At 48.5% G+C, this 25,436-nt stretch overlaps 1 protein-coding gene across 1 annotated transcript in view; it reads right to left on the bottom strand.

The window, feature by feature from the left end:
* Phactr3 (phosphatase and actin regulator 3) overlaps window positions 1-25,436 on the bottom strand; it is a 197,198-nt gene that overhangs the window by 31,844 nt on the left and 139,918 nt on the right. The window contains exons 5-7 of the mRNA XM_052181740.1: window positions 23,761-23,970; window positions 19,405-19,579; window positions 18,493-18,728 (exon numbers count right to left, since the gene is read on the bottom strand). Of these exons, the coding sequence (XP_052037700.1) occupies window positions 18,493-18,728; window positions 19,405-19,579; window positions 23,761-23,970 (621 nt within the window). The remainder of the gene's footprint in view (window positions 1-18,492; window positions 18,729-19,404; window positions 19,580-23,760; window positions 23,971-25,436) is intronic.

The following is a 25,436-nucleotide window of genomic DNA, read 5'->3' as shown; positions in this document are numbered from 1 at the left end:
TTCCATGCATGAGATCTTTAAGAAAATTAAGTATCATCTGTGTATTCCAGGTCAACAGAACTGCCACAGGACACACAGTAGGGCCACAGCAAGACCTTCTGATCTGTCTTCACTAATGTCTAGTCTGGAGGCTAACAGGATCTGCCACTTAACCCGTGGGGGGGGGGGGGGGGTGGCAATAGCAACGAAGGGAAGGCTCCAGAGCAGAGGAGTCTATGGTAAAGATTTCTCTTGACAAGATTGGTCCTGAGGAATGTGGGTCTGAGAACAGAGAGTCTACTAGGGAGCAAAGGTGAAGACTGAAAATCAAGATCAGACTTCCTGTCCACACAGATTCAAGGACTCAGGACCATACCTACATCTTCCCAGTCTTTGGTCTTTGATCTAGAAACCCCACAACCCTTGGCCTAAGAAATCAAGCAATGGGGGATAGACAGGGCTCTTTCATATTCTTCAGAGCAGCTCTTGTAGCCTGTGCTGAGACAGGACTCTCTCACACACTGCTATGAGCTAACCTCTCATACAGATGGAGCCTCAGGAAGAACCTGAGGCTCCGAGGAACCAGGAGTGCAAGATGACAGTAAGGAGAATAAGGGCGAGATGCAATGGGTAGAGAAACTCAACACTTCCATCTCAGAAACAAGGCTAAGCAATCATCTGACCAGAGGTACAGACTGCAGCGATGACTGACTGACAGCCTTCGCTGCCATTCAGTTTTCTAGCTGATGGTGGGTGTGGAGGAAGACCTCTGCAATGTTAACCCTCTGTCACCCAACTCTCTGAATGAACTATAGCCTACAGATTCAATTCCTGCCAGACAAACCCTTTCTCCCCAAGTTGCTTTTTTGGTCGTGGTGTTTCATTGTAGCAAAAGAAACCCTAACGGAGACAATGTGTCACTGAGACATGAAACATTCGTGACATCACCAAGAAAAACAAAAGAAATACATTATAATGGAGATACATGAACATGAGCCCAATTTTGTAAATATTCATAATTTCATCATAAATGAAGGGTGAAGGCAGAGCAAGGATTATTTTACTCACTCATTTTGGTTTTCTGTACTGGGGGCTTCTTCTGGAATAAATACAGTTTCCTGTACAAAGTAAATAAAGGTCCAAGGGCAAATGTGTTTGAGTTGTGTTGATAAAGATACTGTGGAAAGATTCTCTTCCATAGAACAAGGAAACCTGATTTCATTCACACACTTCCAGAACTGACCTTTTTAGGAATTAACATAAAGATTCAGCAGTATAGAAGCAGCTCTTCAAGAAACAGAGGCAGAAAGTCCAAATGCTGGAGGGGACCCATGGGATGCTGGCGTCTTCTTTAGGTACTAGAGTGGTCTAGCTAGCAGCTGGCCACAGCACAGGGAGGACCGCAGCACAGGGAGGACCGCAGCACAGGGAGGACCAAAGCATGGGGCTGCACCCGGCCTTCCACTCCCCATGCATGCTGCTCGCCATGTGAGTTCAGCATGCTCCAAGTCTCAGCCTCAGCCTCCATGATTCACCCCAGAGGAGGGAAGAGGGTGATGGGCAATCCCTGCCTCTACCACCCTGGCATCATGGAAGCACAGATATCCTCAGCTGCTTTGCCACCTGTTCTGTCCTCCCAGGCCACAGAAGCAGCCCCGTGTTCTCCCAGCTCTGACAGGTCTGCCCCTGCACACATACTTGTATGCTCAGGACTCAGACCTTTCCCTGTCTGTCTGCTTCCCTCTGCATATACCTCTCTCTCTGCTTCTAGAACAGTTGAGGGCTCATTATCTCCATGGCGCTCCCGACTTCCTAACATTCAAGCCTAAGAAATCAGCCCCTGTCCCTGGGCCTGCACCTCTACCTGAGTGTATAAAAGGTATGTCCGCTTTGGTTGGCCCAGAAGCAAGCTGCTGGCACCCTGCCAGACCACAGACAACTGAGTGACGGGCAGAGGGAAACCCAGGGCTGCTCCAGAACCCACACTCCTTAGCCAGACACCCATGAGTCAGAGTACACCGCTTTATCATCTACCTGCCTCCCTTCTGGTACCTAAAGGCACCACCAGGGACAGAAAGAGATGGGACAAGAGCAGCTGTGGTGACCTCGAGTGCAGCAGGTGGGCTCTACTGTGCACCCCCATGCAGAGCGTCTGTGTGCTCGCTTGCTTTCACGAACCTGAAGAAGCACATGGACTCAGTGGAGAGAAATGGATCAAGTAAGCTCGTCAGTGGCTCACTCATTCTGCTACATTTGACTCAGACAACGTGTGCAAGGTCACACTGCACAGAGTGTGACGGACGAACCCTACAGAGAAGTTACCTCCACATCTAAAGCAAAAGTGAGAACACAACTGGAGTTCAAGTCCAGTCTGAGCTGCATCATGAATCAAGACCAGCCTGGGCTACATATGATGCTGCCAAGAAAGAAGAGGAAGGAGAAATGAGACCGTGCGCATGTCTACTTCTGCCCGGTGTGCGTGCGCTGTGTCGTATTTTCACCCCAAGCAAAGCAGGAGTCAGGGTATAAACGATTTTCAGATGCTGGAAATGAGAAGTGGAGGGAAAGCCAGAGAGAGGGGCATTGGGCAAGGACACCCTAGGAGTCCAGCCAATGCCTTAGGATGGACACTGGGTTGCAGGGACCTAAAGAAGCCTCAGAAACTGAGTTGAGGTCAAGATGATGAAGCAGTGAAGTCCAAGGGGCCCACAGCTGGAATCTGTGGGACAAACAGCTGGAAACACTGAGCAAGAAACAAGAGAACCCCAAGATGTGCACAGTCCCTTATGCCTGAGCTTGCGTCTGCCTATGAAAGAGAGCCAGGAACACCCTGCCTGGGGCCTAAAGACACTGGGACACCCAACGCTGTGCCCCATGACCATCAGTCAGACTGGAACACGCTGTGATTGTCCAGACACTGGGACGGGTTCAGATGGTTCTGGTGTTTGGAACAAGCAGTGATCGGCTAGATGGAGCTTAGTTCTACTTATGTCTAAGAAATTGTAAAAACCAGACCAGGATGCGTGAGCCCGTTTCTAAGTAACCGAGCTGCTTCCCAGAATAAACCTCAACAGATATTTATAGGACTGGAAGAGCATCCGACAACCAAGAAATAGATTCACGATGTGTGTCAGCCAACCGAAACTCCCCACACCTACAGAGAAGCGGGAAGGGCTCGGCTAAGCTCCAGCAGCACGACGGAGCTCATGAAAGCCTGTCGTCACCATGGCTGACAGAGAGAACTCCTCAGTGTCCTCCACAGACAGATAGGCACACTGGGGCACAGTGAAGGGGCCCAGAGCCACCAGAAGCAACATGCTATGATGACAGACACTCACTGGAAGACAACTCAGGTGATTCACACTCAATACACGCTAAAAATACTTCTCAGGATGAAGGCAAGCGCTTTTGCAGAAATTAGAAAGCAGCAAGAATTAATGGCTATGAGAGTTGGCAAAAGAAATCCTTTAGGCAGTAGGGAAAGGGCCGACTTCAGACAGAAACCTGAAACCTGAACAAGGAAAGAAGTGGTACAGGGATGGTGCCTGCAATGTATAGACATATTCGTATTTAATTCTCTTTAAGGAAATATAGCTTTTAAAAAATACTTTATTTTTTAATTATGTGTATTTGTATGTGGGCCTATGCATGTTTGAGTATAGGCCTCTTTGAAGGCCACAGAGGAAGACATTGGATCCCCTGGAGCTGGAGTTAAGAGGCAGTTGCGAGCTTCCCACAGTTGCTAGGAATTGAACTTGGTTCCTTTGGAGGAGTAATATATCCTCTTAGCTGCTGAACTGTCCCTCCAGACCAGAAAAACTGACCTGAGCAATAATAGCAGTGGAGAGACAAAGAGACAAAACTACTGTAAGGCGATTGCACCAAACGGAAGGCAGCGTAACCAGGCTTCTGGGCCTGGCTCAGTGGGCAGACTGCCTGCTCAGCAAGAGTGAACCCTCAGTCCAACCCCAGCACCATGTAGGAGTCAGGCACGGTGATGAGCACCTGCCACCCCAGCCCTAGACAGTCGGGAGCAGGGCAGTGGGAGAATCAGGAGATCAAGGTCAGCCTTAGCTATGTAGTTAGTTCTGGCTCAACCTGGACTACATGAGTCCTTATCTCAAAAGCAAACAAGGCTGGAGAGATGGTTCAGTATTAAAAACACTGGGTGCTTCTGCAGAGGACCTAGTTTTGATTTGCAGCAGCTGCTTGGTGGCTCAGGGCCCTCTTAACTCAATTCTAGGAGATCTGATACCTTCATCTCACTCCCTGGGACTTTTTCATACATGTGACACATATAAATATACCCAGATATGCACACATAAACATGAAATATTTTTGAAACCCCACATACCCACAAGTAAATTTAAATGTGAAAACCCAACCATATTCACGTAAATATTCTGAACACTCTAAATAAAAAGGGGTATAGCTGAGAAGCAGGATCAAAGTCCATGCTGCCACAGAATACCTACTAAGAAAGGAGAGGGAAGGGTGTCCCCATTCTCTTCCCAGACAAAGAAAGTGGAAGAAGGACCATTTATAGACACACACACAAAAAAAAAAAAACTCAGAGCAAACGCATTTGTCAGAGACAGGAAGGATCACTCACTCCATTGTCACAGATAAATCACTCCAAAAGGAAGTCATGAGGGGTCTAAATATGGTGAACCTTCTTCAGAGCTTCTGAATCCGTAAATTAAAGCCCTAGAAAAATGTGTAGGGCACAACTGTGGCCATGCCTCTCAGACATCTTTCCTACGTCATTCACAGAAGTTAGACAGAAACTCAGGCAATAGGGCAGACTTGAACACACCCACCAGTGCCAGCAGGCTGACGCAGAATCCATGCCCAGAACACCTTCAGAGATCATGTTCTCCTCCAAGTACATGAGCCCTCTGTACCAGGACAGAGCCTGTTCTGGGCCATGAAACAAGTCGATAGACTTCAAAGACCTTAATTCATATAGAATGTGCTCTCAGACTAGGATGGAACAAAATTGGAAATCAATAACGAAAAAGATTTCTTCAAAAAATAACCAGACTAAATTAAAATATATATTTAACTTCTGAGAAACCCAAAGTTCCAAGAAGAACTCACAACAGAAACGCAGAGGATTTTGGAGCAAATGGGACTTCTCAAAATGATGCAGCAGGAATGCTTAGAGCTTTGAGTGCCCTTGTCAAAAAAAAAGAGGAACTAGCTTAAACAACTGGGCATCTCCATAACCTGGAAAAGAAATTGAGTAAATGATGCAGATGGACATAAAGCAAAGCTAACGCTCAGAGTGGAAACCCGCTAAAATGAAAAGTCCATCAGTGAGAAGGTCGGTAAGATTCTAGCACAGTGATCTGAGAGGAGAAAGAGAGGCAGAGAGAAAGCTGCCAGCATCAGGAACACAGGGGATGACACACATCGCCCAAGTCTGCAGATCTTAAAGAGGCCATCTCCGGTGACCTCATGCTAACAGACTGGTGATGTAGATGACATAAACTAGTGATAGTTTTTATGTCAGTTTCTCAGGGTCATCGTGGAAGAAGTGGTGTTAATTGAGAAAATGCCCCTCTTTAGGACTGGCTTGTAGCCAAGTCTACAGAGCATTGTCTTGATGGATGACTGACGTGGGAGAACCAAGCTCACTGTGGGTAGAGACTCCTGGGCTGTGCTCCTGGATGCTTTAGAAGACAGGCTGAGCGAGCCATGAGGAGCAGGCCAGTCAGCAGTGTTCAGCCATGGCTTCGGCTCCTAGTTCCTACCTTGGCTTTGCTGGATGACAGATTCTAGTCTCTAAGATACAAAAAATCTTTTCCTCCCCTAGTTGCTTTTGGTCTCGGTGTTTTCTCACAGCAATGGAAAAGTAGCTAAAAACATAATTTCTGAAGCAATATAAATTACCAAAACTCACTTGAGCAACCATAACCACCTCAGGTTGTATATATTTAATATAAGTAACTTTTAGTGGATTCTGTGGGGCATGTTCTCCTGGTGTACTCAACCTCTCTGGTGCCTACAATGCTTTTCCACCCTCCCCCATCTTCTTCAGTGTTTCCCCCAGCTCCAAGGGGAAGGACACCTGATAGAGATCTCTAACATGGGCTTTCTCCTTACCCAGTGTTCAGTTCCCATCAGCTGCTTCAGGGAGCCTGTCTAGTGACAATTAGGTTAGGCATTGACTTATGAGTATAGCAGAATATAACTAGGAATAATTTTATTGATGGTTTTCCTATCCTAGGTCTCTCGACTATCCAGCCTCTATTTTCTCATGATCCAGGCAGTGCCAGGACATGGGCTTGCCTCTCCTGGTGTATGACTCAAATTAGACCAGACATTGGTTGGCCACTCCCACAAATTTTACGCAAGCAAGGCTCGTAGGGGCTCACAGAGATTGAAGCAGAAATCACAGAGCCAGCATGAGACTGTTCTAGGTCCTCTGCATGCATGGTTGTTAGCTTCTTTTTTGTGAGACTCCTAAAAGTGTGAGCAGGGTGTGGTGTATGTGTGTGTGTGTGTGTGTGTGTGTGTGTGTGTGGTGTCTCTGTGTGTGTGTGTGTGTCTAACTCCTTCGCCTGCTCTTGGGGCCCTTTTCCTCCTGCTGGGTTGCCTCACCCAGCCTTGATATGAGGGTTTGTGCCTGATCTTATTTTACCTTGTTACGCTGTGGTCAGTGGATATCCCTGGGCCTGTATTCTTCTCATGGGAAATGGAGGAGAGGTGGCTCTGGGAGAGGAGGAGAGGACTGGGAGGAACAGAGGAGATGGACAGTGGCTGGGATGTAATATATGAGAGAAGAATTCATTTAAAAAGTAGCTTCTAAGCCGGGTGTGGTGGCGCACGCCTGTAATCCCAGCACTTGGGAGGCAGAGACAGGTGGATTTCTGTGTTCAAAGCCAGCCTGGCCTACAGAGTGAGTTCCAGGACAGCCAGGGCTACACAGAGAAACCCTGTCTCAAAAAACCAAAAAAAAAAAAAAAAAAAAAAAAAAGGTAGCTTCTAGTTTAAAACTTACATGTATACACACATACACACTTATACAAAGTTGTGATTTGGGCAAAACATTTCAGATTAAATAATGTTGTTAGTATAGAAGTGACTTCAGAAATTTGAAAACAAACAAACATCCATTTACCTAAGAATTTCATGATGTTTGTTCGTTTTCATGGATCATTTGAAATGTAAAATGTAAAAAAATATATCGAATTAAAAAAAAAAGAAAACAAACAAACAAAAAACCCAAACACTACTTCACACTTCATTCAATCATTGCACACAAATACTCATGTAAAATTTAAAACAAGAAACCTGCCTGGCTTTGGACATGGACAGTGCATTGGATTCCTATACATGTGTGCACTTAGGCATACATGCACCAGAACACATGTGTGCATTTGCACATACATGAACACTCATAACAAATAAAAAGGGATGAACACTGCTTGGGTTCACAACTTACCTAGCTACAATAACCAAGGTGTGTGGTGTTGATAGAGAAGCAACAGGTAGAAGGAACAGGAACGAAAGTCCGGTATGTATGGGGTAGAGTCCCATAAATAGAGTCAACTAACTGATGATAAATATGCAAGAGTATTCTGATGAAGAAATGTCTTTTCAACAAATGGTATAGGGCAAATGGGTAATCAACTTTTAAATCAGCCTTGATTCATGATGCATACCACACATTATAACTAAAGATATGCCACAGACACAAACGTAAAACCTAATAAACAACTTCTGGAAGAGAACAGGAGGAAACTCTTGTGACATTGGGGTTGACAAGATTCTTCTGCATAAACCATAGCCATGAAGGACAAACAGTCTCAGTCAGTCAGACTCGGTAGTCACCACTTCCAGAGCTGGGGCATCAGAAGGAGACGGGCCTGGAGGAGACTGTAAGTGACTCAGGACCACTTCAGATGACATGTCTCTTAGAACTTAGGGAAAGAAGCTCCTTGCTTTGAATGTTGGGCAAATGTTTGAAGGGACAGAAAATGAGCAAATAAAAAAATGTACATTTTAAAGGAATTTAGAAAGTAGACCATCAGACACACTAATGCCCACCCCTTGAACAGATAAATTCACAGACTCACGTACTAAAAGTAAAGGGTGTGGGAGGAGCTTGAACTCAGCACAGTGCTGATGATAAGGGGGAATGTAAGAATCTCTGGAGAACACTTTGTCAGACAGTGTGCATGCTCACACTTGTGCACACGCACACACACACACACACACACACACACACACACACACGTGTGTGTGTGCACACGAGGGTACATATGCATGTGTGCAGAGGCCAGAGGTCAACCTCAAGTGTCTTCCTTGCTCTCTCCCCACCTTGTTTTTGAGACAGGATCTCTCTAGACAGTCTGGCTAGCTAGACCTAGGGATCCTCCTGTCTCTGTCTTCCCAGAGATTAAAGGCACACATGCTACCACACCTAGCTTTTTTAAATGGATGCTCTGATTATAACTCAGGTCCTAGAGCATAAGGGCAAGCAAGCAGTCTACCCATTGACCCATCTTCCCTGCCTCTGTCTGTTTCCTTCAGCCATTAAATACCTTCATACGACCGAGAGATTCTACTCTTTGTATCCCCCCCCCCCCCCCGCAAGTAACAAAAGTGTATACACATGAAGGTTCGAACACAAGTAGCTGCCAGGGCCGGGCCCATGCTAACTGCATGCCATCCAAGTGTCCAGCAGCAGCTGCTACAGCCACACAAAGGCTAGAGACTAGTCACGTACTCAACAATGAAAAGTGGGCTACTGATTCCTCTACAATCTTTGTGTGTCTCAGAAGAACTTGGAAGAAGCCAGACGGAAGCATCCTTCTTCTCTATGCCAAGAATAACCTAGAACCCCCACCCACCCAAGAGGAGGAATTGGGCAAGTGGATGTCCTTCCAAGAGCGTGGCCCTCTGCGTGGCCATAGTGAATGAGGAAGGTGCAGCAGCCCAAACATGACTAAGTCACCAGCTTGGTCATAGTCTTGGAGCAAACCTTACACAGAAGGGACCCTGACATAAAGACCTACAAGATGGGCTTCCCTCCAAGTCTACCCAGGGAAGCTTGCATTCTAACTTCATGAAATTCACACACATAATCCAGATACAACTTGGTTTCTTGGATTGTTTGTTTGTTTTTGATGTTTAAAAGTGAAATACCACAACATTTAGAGAAAACAGAATAGCTTTATGACTTGAGAGAAAATTTTCAGTTTTTTTTAGGACAGCACACAGCTCTAGGCTCAGTGTGCATGTCTGCACACATGTGTCATGCTATGTCACAAAGCATCCATGTATGCCTTGTGTTCATCTATGACTCTCCATACACACATATTGATTTTACATATATAAGAGTCACAAGACACAAGCAAGTCCATAGTCACAGAAGCTTGACTGAGATTCCTGGATACAGGGCACAGATGTCCTGGGGAAGCCAGGGGTGAGCAACATCACGGGGATGGGGGGTGGGGAGTACAGGAAATGGTGGGAAGCCATGCTATTTCAATAGTGGTAAAGACACACAGATACTGTCCACATCTTATATGGCCAAGTACATCTCACTGAAGTTACATAAAAAGTGACTGAAGACATCCTGGCATGCAGTTCTGACAAACTGTAGCAAAACCATGATTTGCAACAATTCTGTGTGCGTCTGTTCAAAGGTTGAGCATTGCCTTGGCTCACCTGTGGTTCCTCTCCCCAGCCCTCCAGAGCACACACACAGTCTGTACCCAGGCCGGCAGCCCATTTCCCATACCTTCTCCCTTGCGTACTCTGTCACAGAAACTTCCTCTCACTTCCTGGAGTATGTCCAGGCCTGTCTAGTCTTTGTACCAACTGTTCCTCATGTTCATAATTCTCCCTGCATGGCTGGGTCCTTCTCGAAACACCTCAGCTCCTGCATCACACCCTGGGGGCCAGCATGCTATGTGGAGTGAGTCATTATCCCAAGACTCATCATCAAGGTAGTATCCACCACAACACATGCTCTGCTTGGTAATCTGCTTGCTGTCCTGTGTGTTGTCTATAGTACTCCTAAGCTATGCACTCCAACAGAGAAAGGAATCCTATCTACCACCATCACTTGATCCCCAGGGCCCAAAACAGGGTGGGGCATATAGAAGATGCTCAGAAGAAATGACTGAGAGAGGGTGGGTCTAGACCTGTCCATTCTCCCTAGACCCCTAATCTGCTCCCAGCTGCACCTAACACCACCACCAACCCCAGTCGCCATCATGACCAAACTGGCACCATAGCCAACATGGCTGGCAGCATCTCTCTAGAGAGAAGAGAAGTATTGGATCAGCTAAGGTTGGCAGGGAGGAAAGGTTCTCCCTGCTAGTCCTGTATGGTGAGAGATATGGGAAGGAGCAAAGAAGATAGGAGATTGGTCTTACACGATCTCATCTGTAGGAGAAAAAAATCTTGCACATGCATCTGAGTCTGGATATGCATTGAAGGTGCCCCGCCCCTCCACGGGAGGTAAGAACCGGACCCTGGAGAATCCCCTGGGGAGGCAGCTGTACTTGGGGGATGGAATTGTAGGTGGTTCCCTTTAAACTGGAGCAGGGGGGACTTAATCACCTGTTCTCACACAAAAGTAGACAAGACACACCTTGCGTGGTCAGCAGATGGCCCCCAGTCTCCCTGTCACCAGGCAGCTCTCTTAAAGATCAGGGACCCTGAGAGAGCAAGACAGGGAGTGGTTTGTCTCCACATGGAGCTGCAGCCAGAACACTCACTAACCGGTGAGAGGACTTGCTCCAGCCACTGGAATTAAAGGATACCGGTGCCAATGGAAAACTGTTCTGGGCAGTGGCCATCTGAGAGCAGAGCTGGCTGTCTTCTGCTTCAGGGAAGTATGAGCTCTGCTTCAGATACAACATGACTGTGTGCTTGGACACTGCAAGTGTTCTAAACCGACAGTGGAGAGGAGAAAAGCCATCTCCTTCCCAACATGCACCTCAGGGCTAGAAGACACTATGGTCCAGGCTGGCACTTTGCGCAAGTGCCGCGCCTGGATCTTTACTCTGGCAATGATGCCCGAATAAGTGGGGATTTAGAAATTCTATGTGTTTGTGTATGTACCTGAGCGTGCCTGTGTACCACATGCACACCATGGGTAAGGTCAGAAGGGATGCCAGAGCCCCTGAAATGGAGGTTTTGAGCTGCCTGTCTTGAAATAATAACACAAATGTTGTTTGAGTTGCTGACTCCAATTTAATTTAAACAAGGTTGTTTCACGAATTTTGGTTTGGGATTATTAAGACAGAATTTCCAACAATTTCTGATATGGCCCTAAATACATCTGCTATTTTTTAACTCAATATTTAAGCAAAGCAGCACTCTTGGCATTGATGATCATCAAATCAAAACATAGGTCACATCTGAAAGACACCGAAGAGTGCCTGGCACCTCAGAGTCAAGCATGCAGTCGAGACTCAGTGGTTCCCGCGAACGGCATCCATCTCACTGGTGTGCAACTGTGCTTTACTCTTCCTAATGGTAAGATGGTGATATGTGCACCAGAGAACTGCTGTAATTAAACTTATTTGTGACTTTTAATCAGTGAGCATACTGTATACCGTTTATGTAGTTTTATATACCCAGGGTTATATAAAAACTTCTCAGGTGAAAAGGAGCCCTGATGGGGGTGGGGCAGGGGGCGGGAGTCCTGGGCCTAGCAGCATCTCCTTGCTATACTTGTCAGCTGCACAGGGGACTCTCCAGGAGTCTCTTAGCAGCAACAGGAGCTCCACAAGCCCCCATCAGCTGTGTGGAGATGTGTGTAAACCGCATTAACAGCACAAAGACTTCATTATACGAGTTTGTGCTCTCATCACTGAGGACATGTCAAGGAGCTAGAGAGATGGCTCGGGTTGAGAGCACTGGCTGCTCTCTCAGAGGAGTTAGTTCGATTCCCAGCACCCACATGGTGGCTCACAACCACCTGTCTCCTGGGTTCCATGGAATCTGGGGTCTGCTTTTGCCCCTAGTGGGCACTGCATATATTTGCTGCGCTTATTTACAGACAAATACTCATACACATAAAAAGTAAGTCAGTCAATTAAAGAAGTAGCCTGATGGAGGAGAGTTTATTTTGGCTTACAGTTTGGTGGGAGCCAGTCATCACAGCAGGGAAGACAAGACAAAGGGGCTGTGAATGCAGCATGAGTCTTAGGTGGCTGCTTACATGGTGCCTTAGGGAACAGAAGAGGTGGGTGCCTGCTCAGCAGGGTCCCCTGCTCCCTCTTTCCTTCCTTTGTGTTTAGGATGGGTCCTTCCTCATCAGCTAAGCCTCCCTGGAAACAACATCTGGGTGTGTCTGTGAGGATGTCTTTTAAGTGATTCTAAATCCACTCAAGTTGACAACAAAGATTAACCATTATACCGCATAAGCCTGTTAGCTGCAAAGAAACCTCAATAACTACCTATTAACTGTCAGAAAGCCCCACACAGACATCTGTTCAAGGCGCACACAGCTCAATAAACATGTGTCAGCTTCATAGAGACCACAATGGATTGAGTTTATTGCAAAGGCAGAACAGCATACGCCCTGACAACCTCCTAAACACCTGTTATCAACTGCTGCTTTCACAACAGCAGGCTTCAAATTCTCTTATAAAGTCATTACAACAGAATGGTATCAATTTGAGAAGATAGAGCCCAGATATAGACCCCTGTGAGGTCAGCTGATTCTCTGTAAAGGTGTCAAGACCACACAATGGAAGAAAGGACATTATCTGTGACAAATGGTGGCCAGGGAAAATGAATGTCGGACCTGAGGTATCGCATCACACAGCCACTCCTACCCCATGCCTCTTCCTCTTATACTATAATGAAGAGCAACATGGATGAATGGAAGATGTTAACATAAGACTTGGAACTGCAGAATTATAACAAGAAAACACTAGGGAAAATGCTCCACAGCATTGTGGGTAAAGATTTCCTATATGCAACCAAAGATTCAATTTTAAAAAGAAAAAAACCCAATAACCAGCTGGATAGAATCAAATCAAAACACTTCTACATATCAATAGCAATAGGCAGAGTAATGAGACCACACCCCTGAGGAGACCATGTGTGCAAGTCCTCCACTACACGAGGTCAATACCAAACCTGCAGAAGGAATCTCACCAGTAGCAAGAAGACAAAGGCTCCATTTTTAAAATGCAGGAAGGGACAAATTGTAATAAAACAAATGGGGGTCGGGAATGTGGCTCAGTGGGGAAAGCTCGGTCACACAAGCCTAAGGAACTGAGTTCAGATCCCCAGCACACAGGGAAAAGCAAGGTGCGGCCCCAGCACTAGAGAGGCACAGGGAGCATCTAAGAGGTGGCAGCTCAGCCAATGAAGAGACTTCATCTCAAAGAGGTGGAGAGCTGAGGGAGACACCAGCATCCAGCCTGCAAGGCACACATGCGCGTGTGCACAAAAGACAGACAACCGCAGGATGGACAGACAGTCCATCATCACCACCACACACAAGTTACATCACAGGGGATGCCAAAAGTGGCTGCCAGGGAGAAGGCAGAAGGGAGTGAGGACTGGTCAGGAGAAAGATGCTTGTGCACTGTTGGTCGGATCAGCGCAGGCAGCCTGAGCTTCTGGGGAATGCACGCTCAGCTGTCATACAATCACATTGAGGATGAATCCAAAAGAACTAAAATCAGCAGAGCAGGGGCTGGATAGCTCAGCGGTTAATACCACTTGATGCTCTTCCAGACGACCAAGTCCCTGGCACCCATGCCTCACAGCTCACAATGGCCTGAAAATCCAGCTCGAGGAGACCCAACACCCTCCTCTGGCCTCATATATGGCACATATACACAGCCACATAAATAAAAATAAAAATATTTAAAACTCAGTGTGCCAGAGCGCTGTCTGCTCACCTGTGTTTAGGGCAGAGTAGTTTACTAAATATAAGGCACAAGATCAATCTGGGAATGGATGGATAAAGACAGCATGGGGTAAACGCAGAGGGGAATACTATTTCGCTTTAGCAAAGGAAATTTACTTCACTGGGTACCATATTGGTGAACCTTAGAGGGCACTGTGTTGAGCAAACCAGCACAAAGAGGCACACACCACGTGCTTTTGGTGATGTGTTTTTAGCCGTCACACTGGTGGAAGTTTGGGATGAATTGTGGCTATCCAAGGCTGAAGTATGGTAACATGGAGGTGAGACAAGAGATGCCAAAGGATGGCAGGGTAAACCTTCCGGTGGTCTTGCGTAGGACGCTTTGGTGACCTGTGCTGTGCATGAGGCTACAATAAAACTCCACAGTGTTTCAAAAGGGTGAAAGGAGATTTCTAAGTGTAAGCACTTCCTGTTATGACAGCTCATGAGTTTGTTTGCTGGCCTGGCTCAATCATTCTGAAATGATCAAATATGGACGTGTAAGAACATCACACTGGCGCCAATGCAGGGTCTATACAGTCGTCATTTGTCACCGAAAACAAAGTGAAGAGGTTTGGCCTCGAGAAGCTACTCAGTGGGTAAGGTAAGTACAGACATGAAGATCTGAGTTCAAATCCTCGGGGACTGTGTAAAAAGCAGGACTTGCTCACATATATGCCCGTGCAGTAAGGAGGCAGAGACAAAATGTCACTGCGGCTGTCAGCCTAGCTCCAGGTTCAGTGAGACCTGTCTCAGAAGGCAATAAGACAGGGATACCAGACACACCCAATACACATACTACACACACAAAGGCAAACAAATACATAAAGACTTTGATTCTCAACTATGGCTGGGGTTCAGGACTGACTGCTAAATTTGTCGTTTTTTTTCACGCTGCCTGCAGAAATACATACATCTGTGTACATGTGAACATTCATGGATCTATCATCAAATACTCTGCATATATATATATACACACACGTACATATATAAAAGCATATATATCATATATATGATAGATGGATAGATAAATAAATAGATGAAAGAGAAAGGAGAGGGAGAAAGGAAAGAGGAGAGAGAGAGAGAGAGAGAGAGAGAGAGAGAGAGAGAGAGAGAGAGAGAGAGAGAGAGAGCAGTGCCACCTACTGGCCACAAAGCATGGATTCCCCAGCCCTGAGCCTGAACTTACCAGGAGAGGTGAGTTTGCTCCCTGGCATTCACACCTCAGTGACAGTTCTTTATGCTGTCCTCCCTGCACACAAAACAGGATCCAGATGCACACACTTTCCCCATGTCCACAGAGGGCCAGGGGAGGGTCACTTTCCTTTTACACCTGGGCCACACTCAGAACCCACGTTCTCTGTAGTGTTGGCCATGCTGCCCGCTGTCTATAACTGTTTTTCCCAGGACTCTTTCTCCAGTCATGGCTGTGTTTGCCCCGATGACCTCAGCAATGGGTTCTTTTAGGAAACAGAAATACAGCTGGCTGGCCCTAATCATATCAAGTTAAAAACATTATATATCTTCTCTGTATTATTTAATTTTCTTGCCACTGTGACAAATGTCTGGCAGAAAACAACATAAGACTTTACCTCTGCTCAAGGCCTGAGAGGACAATCCGCTATAGTGAGGGGAGATGTGGAAGGAACAAGCACGTGACCGCGGGTCACATGCAGCCACGTCAGGAAACAGAGGGAGGTGAAGGCTCGCACACAGCCTGCCCTCCCTCCGCGCTCTTCATCCTCCGGTGCCCTCAGTGTGCGGGATGGTCCTGACCATCCTGTGTGGATCTTCTCCCACCTCTGAAGAGTTAAGCCTCACTGGAAATGCCCTCCAAGGGTTTCTCTTTATAGCCCTGGCTGCCCTGGCTGTCCTGGAACTCACTCTGTAGACCAGGCTGGCCTCGAACTCAGAAATACACCTGCCTCTGCCTACCAAGTGCTGGGATTAAAGGCGTGCGCCACCACCGCCCAGTCTTGCACTCAGCATTTTCTGTGCCCCGTCTTTATAATATGCTCTGAGTCTGGGTGTGTAGATGAGTTTAGTTTAAAAGGCAACAAAAGTGGATTCACAAGGCTCTTGTCTCCTCAGGGCTTCTAGGAGGTGCTCATACCTCAGAGCTCACATATCCTGCCACCCCCTCAGAGGTCTACTATCCAGGTGGGGCGTCACTGGCTGACTGACTTCTACTGACATCACCCAGAGCAGTCCAATACCCCATCACAGACAGCGTCCCTGTGAACCTCTGCACAGCTCGGCTTGAGGGACAGCAGGTGTTGGGAACACTCGAGCATGTCTGAGGGCCTGTGAGGCTGTCACAACTAGGATAAGGGATACTGCTGGCATCTGGTAGGCGGGGCTACTGGGTGCTTCTCAGCACCATACAGGGCAAGGATGACCCACCGCAAATACATTTATGGCCTCAAATGTTCACCATGGACAGACACAGAAGCCTTTGTGCTCAGCGCTGTTCTTTGGACGTGTGAGAGACCCATAGGGGAGACCCCATAAGCAAAGTCCCTGGAGCAGAGAAGAAGAGCTTTGAAATTAGCTCTTTAGGCAAGCCACGCCCAGTTCAAGCAGGGAGGTGAGCAAGGTTGAGCAAGGTCACAACGCAAGGAAAGGATCTGTCAACACACACGTGCGTGGTGGCTGAACCCTAAAGAAAGCCTCTCAGTGCTGAGAGCCCAGGGGGCAAATCTGTGTGGGAACTCAGAATTCCACACAGGAAATCTGTGTTCTCTGCTGAGAAGCCCAAGCCACAACAAACACCTCCGTCCCTACATTCCTATTGTGAAGCCTGAGCCTTCACAGTCTTCCTGGGACAATAGCTAAGTCGCCTTCAGGAGGTGAGAACTCATGAACTTCATGATGAGATGAATGACTTTATAGGACACGGAGGCAGCTGCTGCTCTTTCTACCCTCCGAGGTTGCCACAGACACACAACCCGGACCCCACACATCAGATCTTGGATTTCCAGGCAAGTCCATAATATTGTTAGTGTAGGCTAGCTAGGGCAGCCTGGGTGAAGTTAGAGGCCTGCCTCATCATGGCTGGGCCATGGCTGGGCCACGCCCTCTGTGGGCTGGCCCTGCAGCTTGTGGGCTGAAAAACTGGGGTGGATGGGGTCTGCATGCAGGGGCAAACTATACAGGGAGCGGAGAATGTTCCAGGAAAGTATGCTCTGCCATTCATCTTCCTGAAGAGCCCTCGTTCCTGTGCTCATCCACACCTCCCAGGGCCAGGCACAGGGACATGACAGATGAGCCCAGGTGGGCTCTAGCCATGGTTGAAGACAGGAGAAAGACAAACAGGCAGGTTCTTCTAGAGCAGTGGTTCCCAAGCTGTGGGCCCTGCACATCAGATATTTACCTATGATTCATACCAGTAGCAAAATTATAGTTATGAATTAGCAATGAAATAACTTTATGGTTGTGGGTCACCACGACCTGAGGAGCTGTGTTAAAGGGCCGCAGCATTAGGAAGTCTTGGAACCACTGATCTAAACACATGCTGAAATGGCTTCAATTGGAATTTGCCATTCATTAACGGAAGATTCTCAGAAGGTCCTGCTGTCTCTGACCCTTCAAATCAAGTGTTCTGAGGGCCAACCTGAGCCAGGTCTGAGGTTCGCAGGCAACAAAACGTACAGGCACCTGTCCCTGTGAGGGTTTTGCCTCCTGTGGCTACAAGTCAGGCTCTCACCTCAGCATGGCTTAACAATGCCCTGTAGGAGATGCCTACTTTCTTCATGTGAGGCCTTCCTGTGGCGTGCTCAAGGGAATAGGTGGTGTACTTGTTCTGAAGCTCACTCTGCCAAGCCCTGTGATGAGGGGCAACAAGGATGCCACCATTTAGCCACAGCCAAGGAGCTGCTGAAGGGAAAGACTGGAGCTGGCAGTCATGTCTGACGAGAAGGGCTTCAGACCAAGGAACTTGGGAACATCCTACCTTCTCTTTACAAGGATGGCAATGGTCTGCAGGAATAGGGTTCAGATTTCCTGTCTCTTCAACATCAGCGGGAGGGGACAGGGGCTGTCATCCTCTCTGTCCCTGAGCACAGTACTTAGGGCAGGAGTCACTCAGACCTGGATAACACAGACCTGGACTCCAAGACCCTGAGAGAACCCTGTCTTACACAAGTCCACACGTCTGTCCATTCATGTCACTCCTGATGTGGCTATTGATGACTACTGGAGATCCATCAATTACTTGGCCTTTGTCTCACCTCCCTATTTCATCTAGTTTAAAGTCAGAATGTAAAACCGTGGCCGTGTGCTCACTACCGCCATGCTTTTGGCCAGGTCATACTTAGCGGTGTCATGTCAAGATCACTTGCGGGTCCACTTGGTGTGTTGCTGAAATTAATTGGAACAAACATTTGGCCTTCCAGACACAAGTTCACCCACCTGTTTTTGGAGTCTTTGCTGGGCCTGGCACCCTCAGGGAAGGGCTCACTTTCCAAGGAAAATCACCCCCCCCCCCCATGTCTTTAGTGCAGGCCTTCTCCTTTGCCCCTTCCTAACTAGGCGCTAGCAGAAAGGTTCCAGCTCCCATGTGGCTCTGGGTGACCTAGCACAGTCCGACACCCTCCCCACACCTTTGCGCTCCTCACCGGAGATGATAGAGTCATTGAGTGCCTCCTCATCCTGATACAGAAGCAAGTCATCCTTGAGCTCGGAGCTCAGCATCAGATTCTCCTTGTTCTCCTCAGAGTCTTTGGTAGCCGTCCACTTGTTCTCTGAGGCCCCGTCAAAGCTCCACGCCTCGTCCCGCTCCATGCTGGACGTCCTGGACAGGCGCACATCCATCCGCTTCTTTGGAGACCCTCTGCAGTCCCGCCCTTGAAAACTAAATGGGAAAGATGGTCCCTGTTACATGTGCCACTGTTCTGAAAGCCACAGGAATCGATGTAGGACCTGGCGAACTCGCCAGGGGTGAGCGATTGATTTCTCAGCTTGGTGCTGGGCACCTTGTGTTGAGAGCTTTGAAGGGAACCCGGGACTTTGAGCCTATAGTACTTGGCTCTGTGCTGAGTCCTGCTAAAAGCAGAGGACATATGCTAAGTCCCACCAACATGTATATTTCAACCATTCAGACTAAGGGCTTCAGAAATCTGAGGAAGACATTGTGTTCCCCCAGTAGGCCACCACACTGACATGTCTTCATTTGACATGACTGCATCCTATTAGTAAGCACACTTTCCTTCACACCAGCTGTAAGCCACCAAAATCAAGGAAGATGTGAGTCTAAAATAGCTTGTATTCTCATCATTAGATTCCCAGGGATTTCAGAATCATAAACTAAGATTAGCCCCCTCTCCCAACTATTCCCCTCCTGGGAAGTCCCCAACTCCCCCATGAGGGATCATGCACGGAATCTGCTGGTTGGGTCTCCATGTCCTAAGAAAATCAAGATGGTTCCAGTGGATTAAGAAACCCAGGCCAGGCTCGGAGTGACTGCACAGATCGGAAGGGTCCTCCCAGGGGCTAGTCCCCTCAGGGAGCACGTGTGTGCAGGATCTCACCTGTCCTGACGGTGCTTCGTGGCCAGTGCCCTGTGCAGCTCCTCTATGACGCGGCTGGGGGGCAGTGGCCGGTGGACAGTGGTGAGATGAGGGGACCCTGTGGGGGTGGCAAGCTGTCCTCTGAGAGCCGGCTCATTGTTCTTCATGCTGGGGCCTTGGAAGAGCGCAGCTTGACCTGGGGTGAAGCAGGAACATACACAAGCATGGGGCCCAAGGTGTTGAGGAAGATATAAGGATGTCCCCCTCACACTCTGCCAGGACCCCTGACCTACACAGAGGCACCAAGTCAGATTCCATTCCCAGAGAAGAGAGTAGGTCATGACTCTGCCCAAGCCCCTACACAAACAGTACCACGCCACTGAGGAAGAACTCTGCGATGTCATCCTGTGAGGTCTGGGGCAGACAGCACCCTTCCCTCATCCTTTGTTGAGTTGGCTTCCCAGACCTGTTCTTTGCTCCATGGGCATCATAAATATTTACAGAGCTTTGCACTGTCCTTCCTTCAGCCTTGGCCCTCCCAAAATCTGTGGCCATTCATGCTCCCTGCACCTCAGCCCTCTGGGCTCCTTCTGGAATGTGGGTCCTACCACATTTTTCTCCCCTTCCTTTTGACATGATTCAGACTCATGCTCCAGACCCAAAGCCCCCTGGGCTGCCTGGCTCAGCACCCTGGCATCATCTCTCTCTGATTCCCGCCCCACTCTCTTCAGGCTGCCTATGGAAATCCTTCTAGTTCCTGAAGCACTGTGCTGCCCCAAATCTGAGCCCTTCAAAGTTCTTCCCCTCTGCTGTAATATTATTCTTTCTTCAATGAGACCTTCCATGAGTGTCACCTGAGTCTAGAGCCCCAAGTACCAGTCCAGGGGGGACTATCCCCGTCCCCTCTGCTCACATCCCTTAGGTGTGAGGGAGAGGATGGGAATTCTCGTCAAGAGTATTTAGCTGTCATCCAAAAGATGACCAGTGCCTGTGTGGACAGATGGGTCAAGGCTTCACTTCTTGTTGGGGACAGCTCCTACTTGGTGTGCCAAGCACTCCCTGAGCACCCACACGTGATGCTGTGTTCCCAGACCCTGTCTAGTCATCATTACCTCTGGTCCTCACCAGAACAGTTGTAGAAACAGAAAGGCTCATCTACTTATCATCATCCAGACCATGATGTCATCAAAGGTGTCTATACCACATGAGCATCACCCCAGCACCACAATTCAGAAACAAAGACTAATCCACGGGAAGCACGACAAACTAGCATCCCTCAGCATTTCTGAGGAGCATGCTAACCCACTGACAGACTAACAAGCCTGGCATGCCTCTTACTGCTCCTGTGTGGCAGGGTGTGCTTATGAGATCAGCACTGGGGAGATGGAGATGGGGTGTGAAGTGAGGGGGAGAATTCCTGCAGCTTGCAGCCAACTAGGCATCCTAGCCTAACTGCAAATTTCAAGGAAAATAAGAAACCATCTCCCCCTCCTTCTTCACCCCCATGGTTTCCACATCTATGCAGTCATGTGAACACACATACGACACACATGTGTGGGACCAGAAATCTACTCTACAAATCCAGAAGCAGGCCCTTGCCAAGCTTCAAGTGGGCTGAAGAAGCCCAATCCAGAACTTAGAGCCTCTGGGACTGTGAGAGATAAACCTGTGCTGACAGGTTACCTGTAACTCAGGTAGGTGCAGACCGCGGGTCCTGGTGTCAGGGTAGGAGGCGCCTCATCTGCCTCCCCAGCACCAAGAAGTTAAGCACAAGATAGGAACTGTCTGATTTCTGTCACCTAGTGCTCATGCCTGGAAACAACATGTCCCAGGAAGCAAAGGAAAAGACAACACCAAAGGCAGAGCCACTCAGGTTCCAGGCAGAAGTCCTGAGCTCATGGCCAACTTCCTGTTCAGATCAGTCAGTGGCATGTCAGGACCCTGCTGCCTCTGAGTCCCTTCCATGGAGATAGGGGTGAGATGAGAGGTATGGAGAGACAAGCTAAGGACAGATCCTGGGGACCCAAGGGTGTAGATAAGGCAGTGAGGCAAATGCTCACAGTCTGCAGTGGGAGTATCTCAAGTAGAAAGGAAACAAAGTCTACAGACTATCAGACCTGTCTGTGATTTCTATGGGGGAAAACGAGACATGTGGTTTTGCATTGAGTGATTCTAAAAGGCTTCAGATGTCAACACTGGGAAGGGGAGCTATCACAAACATGGAAACCAAACACTATAGAGTATTGGTTTGCCTCAAAATTTTCACTCTATGGTCATCCTGGGCAGCAACGCATTTCCAGTGATGTAGAGAGCAGAGTTCTGATTCCTCATTCATCTCCTTCTACCACCGCCTACTCCCACTGCACACCAGACATGATGGCTGTACCTACATCTGATTGTGAATGCAGAGACCAAGTGCCTTTGGAGACAGGGTCTGTGGCAATAACCTGGTGACTTAAAACAGCAGGACAACTCACTCTATCCCAGAGGCCAGATATCTAAAATCAGGGTGAGGGCAGAGTGGACTTCCCTGAAGACTGAGAAGGGATGGTCATCCTCCTGAGCTCCTTCACCTTCCTGGTGCCAGTGGCTGACACACCAGCCTGTCAAGCACTCTCCTGTGTAAACCAGGAGGAAGCAAGTACTTGTAGAGGTTTTTTAGTGAGAATGACTCCCACAGGTTCAAATATTTGCATGCACAATCCCTTGTTAGCAGAACTGTCTGGGAAGGATTAGGAGGTGTGGTCTTTGAGATTTCTAAAGCCCACACCAGGTTCAGCATCTGTCTGTCTGTCTGTCTGTGAATACAGATGTAAGTAAGTTCTCGCTGTCCGCTTGCCTGGTGACATGCTTTCTGCCACGATAATCAAGGACGAACCCCTGACTCTATAAACAGGTCCTCGGTTAAAAGCTTTCTTTTATAAGCATTGCTGTGGCCATGATGTCTCTTCACATCTATTAAATGACATCAGTGTAAGACAAAGGGACACAGTTGTTGGCTCCACGTGGGTCCAGTCATGTTTGTGGGTGGCACAAATGAGTTTGAGTCATTATCAGATGCAGGATCTGAGATAAGTTACACTCTCTAAGTCTTAATGATCTAAACTGTGCACAGGACCCTTGCCCTCCATCCTCAAAGGCCAGCCTAGAGAGGGATGTATTTGAGTGTAACGAGAATTTGGTTTCTTTAAAAACCCAGTTATGTTATGTCAATATGCTTTCGTTTTAATCCCAGATTAAGAGGCTGCTTCACAGCAAGTGACTATGATTTGCTCCCATGCACTTGTAGGGGTGTGGCTTTGCCAGCTGCAGATAGCTGAATTCTGTGGACTCTAGAGACAGTACAAATGGGAGAACCCAAGAGCCTGTGGCAGCGGCTGTTCTTCCTGATGCTGCTGGTTGCTATTGTGGTTTGTTGAGTGGTTGTGAGCAAAGAGACAAGAAAAGAAGTTGAAGATTTCCTGATGACCAAGACTGGACTTGCCCCCAAGAAACCTAGAGCCCCCAATCAGCAGGAAGTATTCTAAAGAGACCTAGGCAGCTCTACCTCTTTCCCCTCTAACCTATTTTCTCTCCTACATGGTGTTGGGGGTTAGAAGGGATTAGGGTGGGATAAAAGTTGGAAGGGTGGTGGATATAAGAACCTAATAATGTAGCCCAGAAAGTGCACCCACATGTGTGGAGCCTGTCCACAGAGTAAGTGGCTTCACTGAGCTGGGCTTTGCTCTCTGGTGTCCACTGCTTCCAGGGGAGTGTGTGGGAATGTGCTCTAAAAAACAGCCACCACCCATGCATAGCCTGCCTCCCTGTGGGACCCAGGTGCCTGTCCCCAAAGGCTCTATGAGTAAATGTTGGTTCTATGCAGGGAGTGCCCTGTGAGGCCAGGGCTGTGGGTGAGGTGGTGAGGATAGCTCAGGGTTGATGACAAAGGGTGTTTCTGCCAACTGTGTTGTCACAGGAAGGGCCGGAGCTGAGAAAATGGGTATCACAGGCCATTCCAGGGAGCAGAAGAAATAGCACAGACAACCACGTGTTAGCAGATAAAGTCCCACCCCGAGGGTTGGCTCTATGCTCTGGGTTCAGAGTCTAGAAGATTCCCCCTCTGACTGGTACAGGACCCTCCCTCTGTCAAAGAGTGTCCTAGTAGTCTACAGTCAACAACCACAGCCTTGTGGGAACTCTTTCTGTGGCCTGCAGAGCCGGGGCACTGAGGCAATGATGAGAGTCAGCCTGGAGCTGGAGTAGGCATGATGGGTGGAAGATATGGATGGACGGACGGATGGACAGACGGATGGACGGATGGACGGACGGATGGATGGATGAACGGATGGATGGATGGATGGATGGACGAATGGGTGGGAGGACAAGCAAACTCACCTGTGACATTTTTTGTGGCTTTAGAGCTGGCCTTGGGTGGTGGGGTGGGCAGCAGTGGAGGGCTGGGGAGCTGGCTTGCAGATCTCTCCAGGGATCTGGGAGGACTGTCCAGGGAGTCAGACCCAGCTAAGGCTTGAGAGGGCTCATCAGTGGTGGGCAGGAGGTTGCCAGCATCTGCTTCTTCCCCACTGGATGCAGACGGTATCTTGGCTGCTTCAAAGGCAAAATGGAATATTTAGAGAAGGCTGCCACAGCATGGTTAGGAAAGAACAAGACCTGGGGACAGGTGGTGTTTTGATGGTGGGACAGCACTGAGCCTCCATGGGGGGACTTAGCTGCCTGTGCGTTCAGTGGACAAGAGACCATGAGAAACAGAGGGAGTCAGGAAGTCACTTCGGGCACAGGTGACCATACCCCTCCTCACACAGTAGCCTGGGCTCCTCACACTTACAAGCATGCCATCTTGATGGATTCTAGAGTCAGAGAAGCTGGGTGTGCAAGCTGGGTGTGCATCTTACTAGTAGTGACTTACTAGCAGTGACCACATCAGTGGTAATGCCCTTATGCAGGATTAGTTCAAGGTTTAAAGGAAGAGACCATGAAGCCATGCATGCTTGTGCACACCTGTTGCCCCTGGGGAATCCCAGGTTTGGAGCCAAGCTAGGCTACACCATGAAATTATATCTCAAAATCAAGAAGAACAGGAGTAACAGCCTCATCAAAAGTCAGGAGTGACATCTACACAAACGTGTGGTACATCGAGACCCTTGTGCCAACAGCTGTGATTTTTCAGTGTGGGTGATGGATGCCCTACCCCTGGCACACAAATCTAGGAGAAGAAGTAGAGCCATGTGGATGGGACTCCCTGTCCTCCATCCAGTTGCTCATCTGGGGCCCCTCCTCTGTGAGCACCCATTGGCAGCTCTATTTTCCTCCTGCTCCACCACCAGCCCCCTCTTGCCATTCTTTATAAACCAGCACAGGCCCACTGCCATCCCAACAGTCCTGCACCCTCTGCTCAGCTTCCTGCTTCCTGAGCCCTGGAGAAGGCCCCTCTCTGGATGAAACTACTACACATGTGCTTGTGTCAAAGAGCTATGGAAGATAGTGATGTGGAGGACACCTGGAGACCTGTTCAGTGCTGGTGCCCATCCTACGCAGGGCCCAGCCAGGGCCTCTCCTGCAGGCGACTGCTTCCAGCCTGTGCACATCCCCAGCTGCTGTCATGATTCCTCATCTGAAGCTTTGCAGCAGTAACTGAGTCCACCAGACAGTAGGAAGCATCTCAGCCTCCTCACTGTGCACACACCTGCTATCCTTCTCCTCCAAGGTAGCCACCTCCCTCCATCACACACGGACAGCTTCCCACTCTGACAGCACAAACCCAAGATGCCTCTGGAAAAGCATGCTGGGTGCACAGATGCCTAGGAGGAACTCCCTCCCCAAGGGACAGGGCTGAGCACTGTCCCTGGTTCTGGAGGACTCCTGGAGAACATCCAGAGAAACCTGCCCAAGCATCTTAGAACCATAGCTGGTCCCTGTGTATACACCATATGATGGTTTGTATATGCTCATCCCAGGGAGTGAGACTGTTAGAAGGTGTGGCCTTGTTGGAGGAAGTGTGTCACTGTGGAGTTGGACTTAGGGATCTTCCTCCTAGATGCCTGAGCAATCCA

This window comes from Apodemus sylvaticus, chromosome 5 (assembly GCF_947179515.1).
Source record: "Apodemus sylvaticus chromosome 5, mApoSyl1.1, whole genome shotgun sequence".
NCBI lineage: Eukaryota > Metazoa > Chordata > Mammalia > Rodentia > Muridae > Apodemus > Apodemus sylvaticus.
Note: the sequence above shows the minus strand (reverse complement) of the source record. Positions and strands in the feature narration are given on the sequence as shown.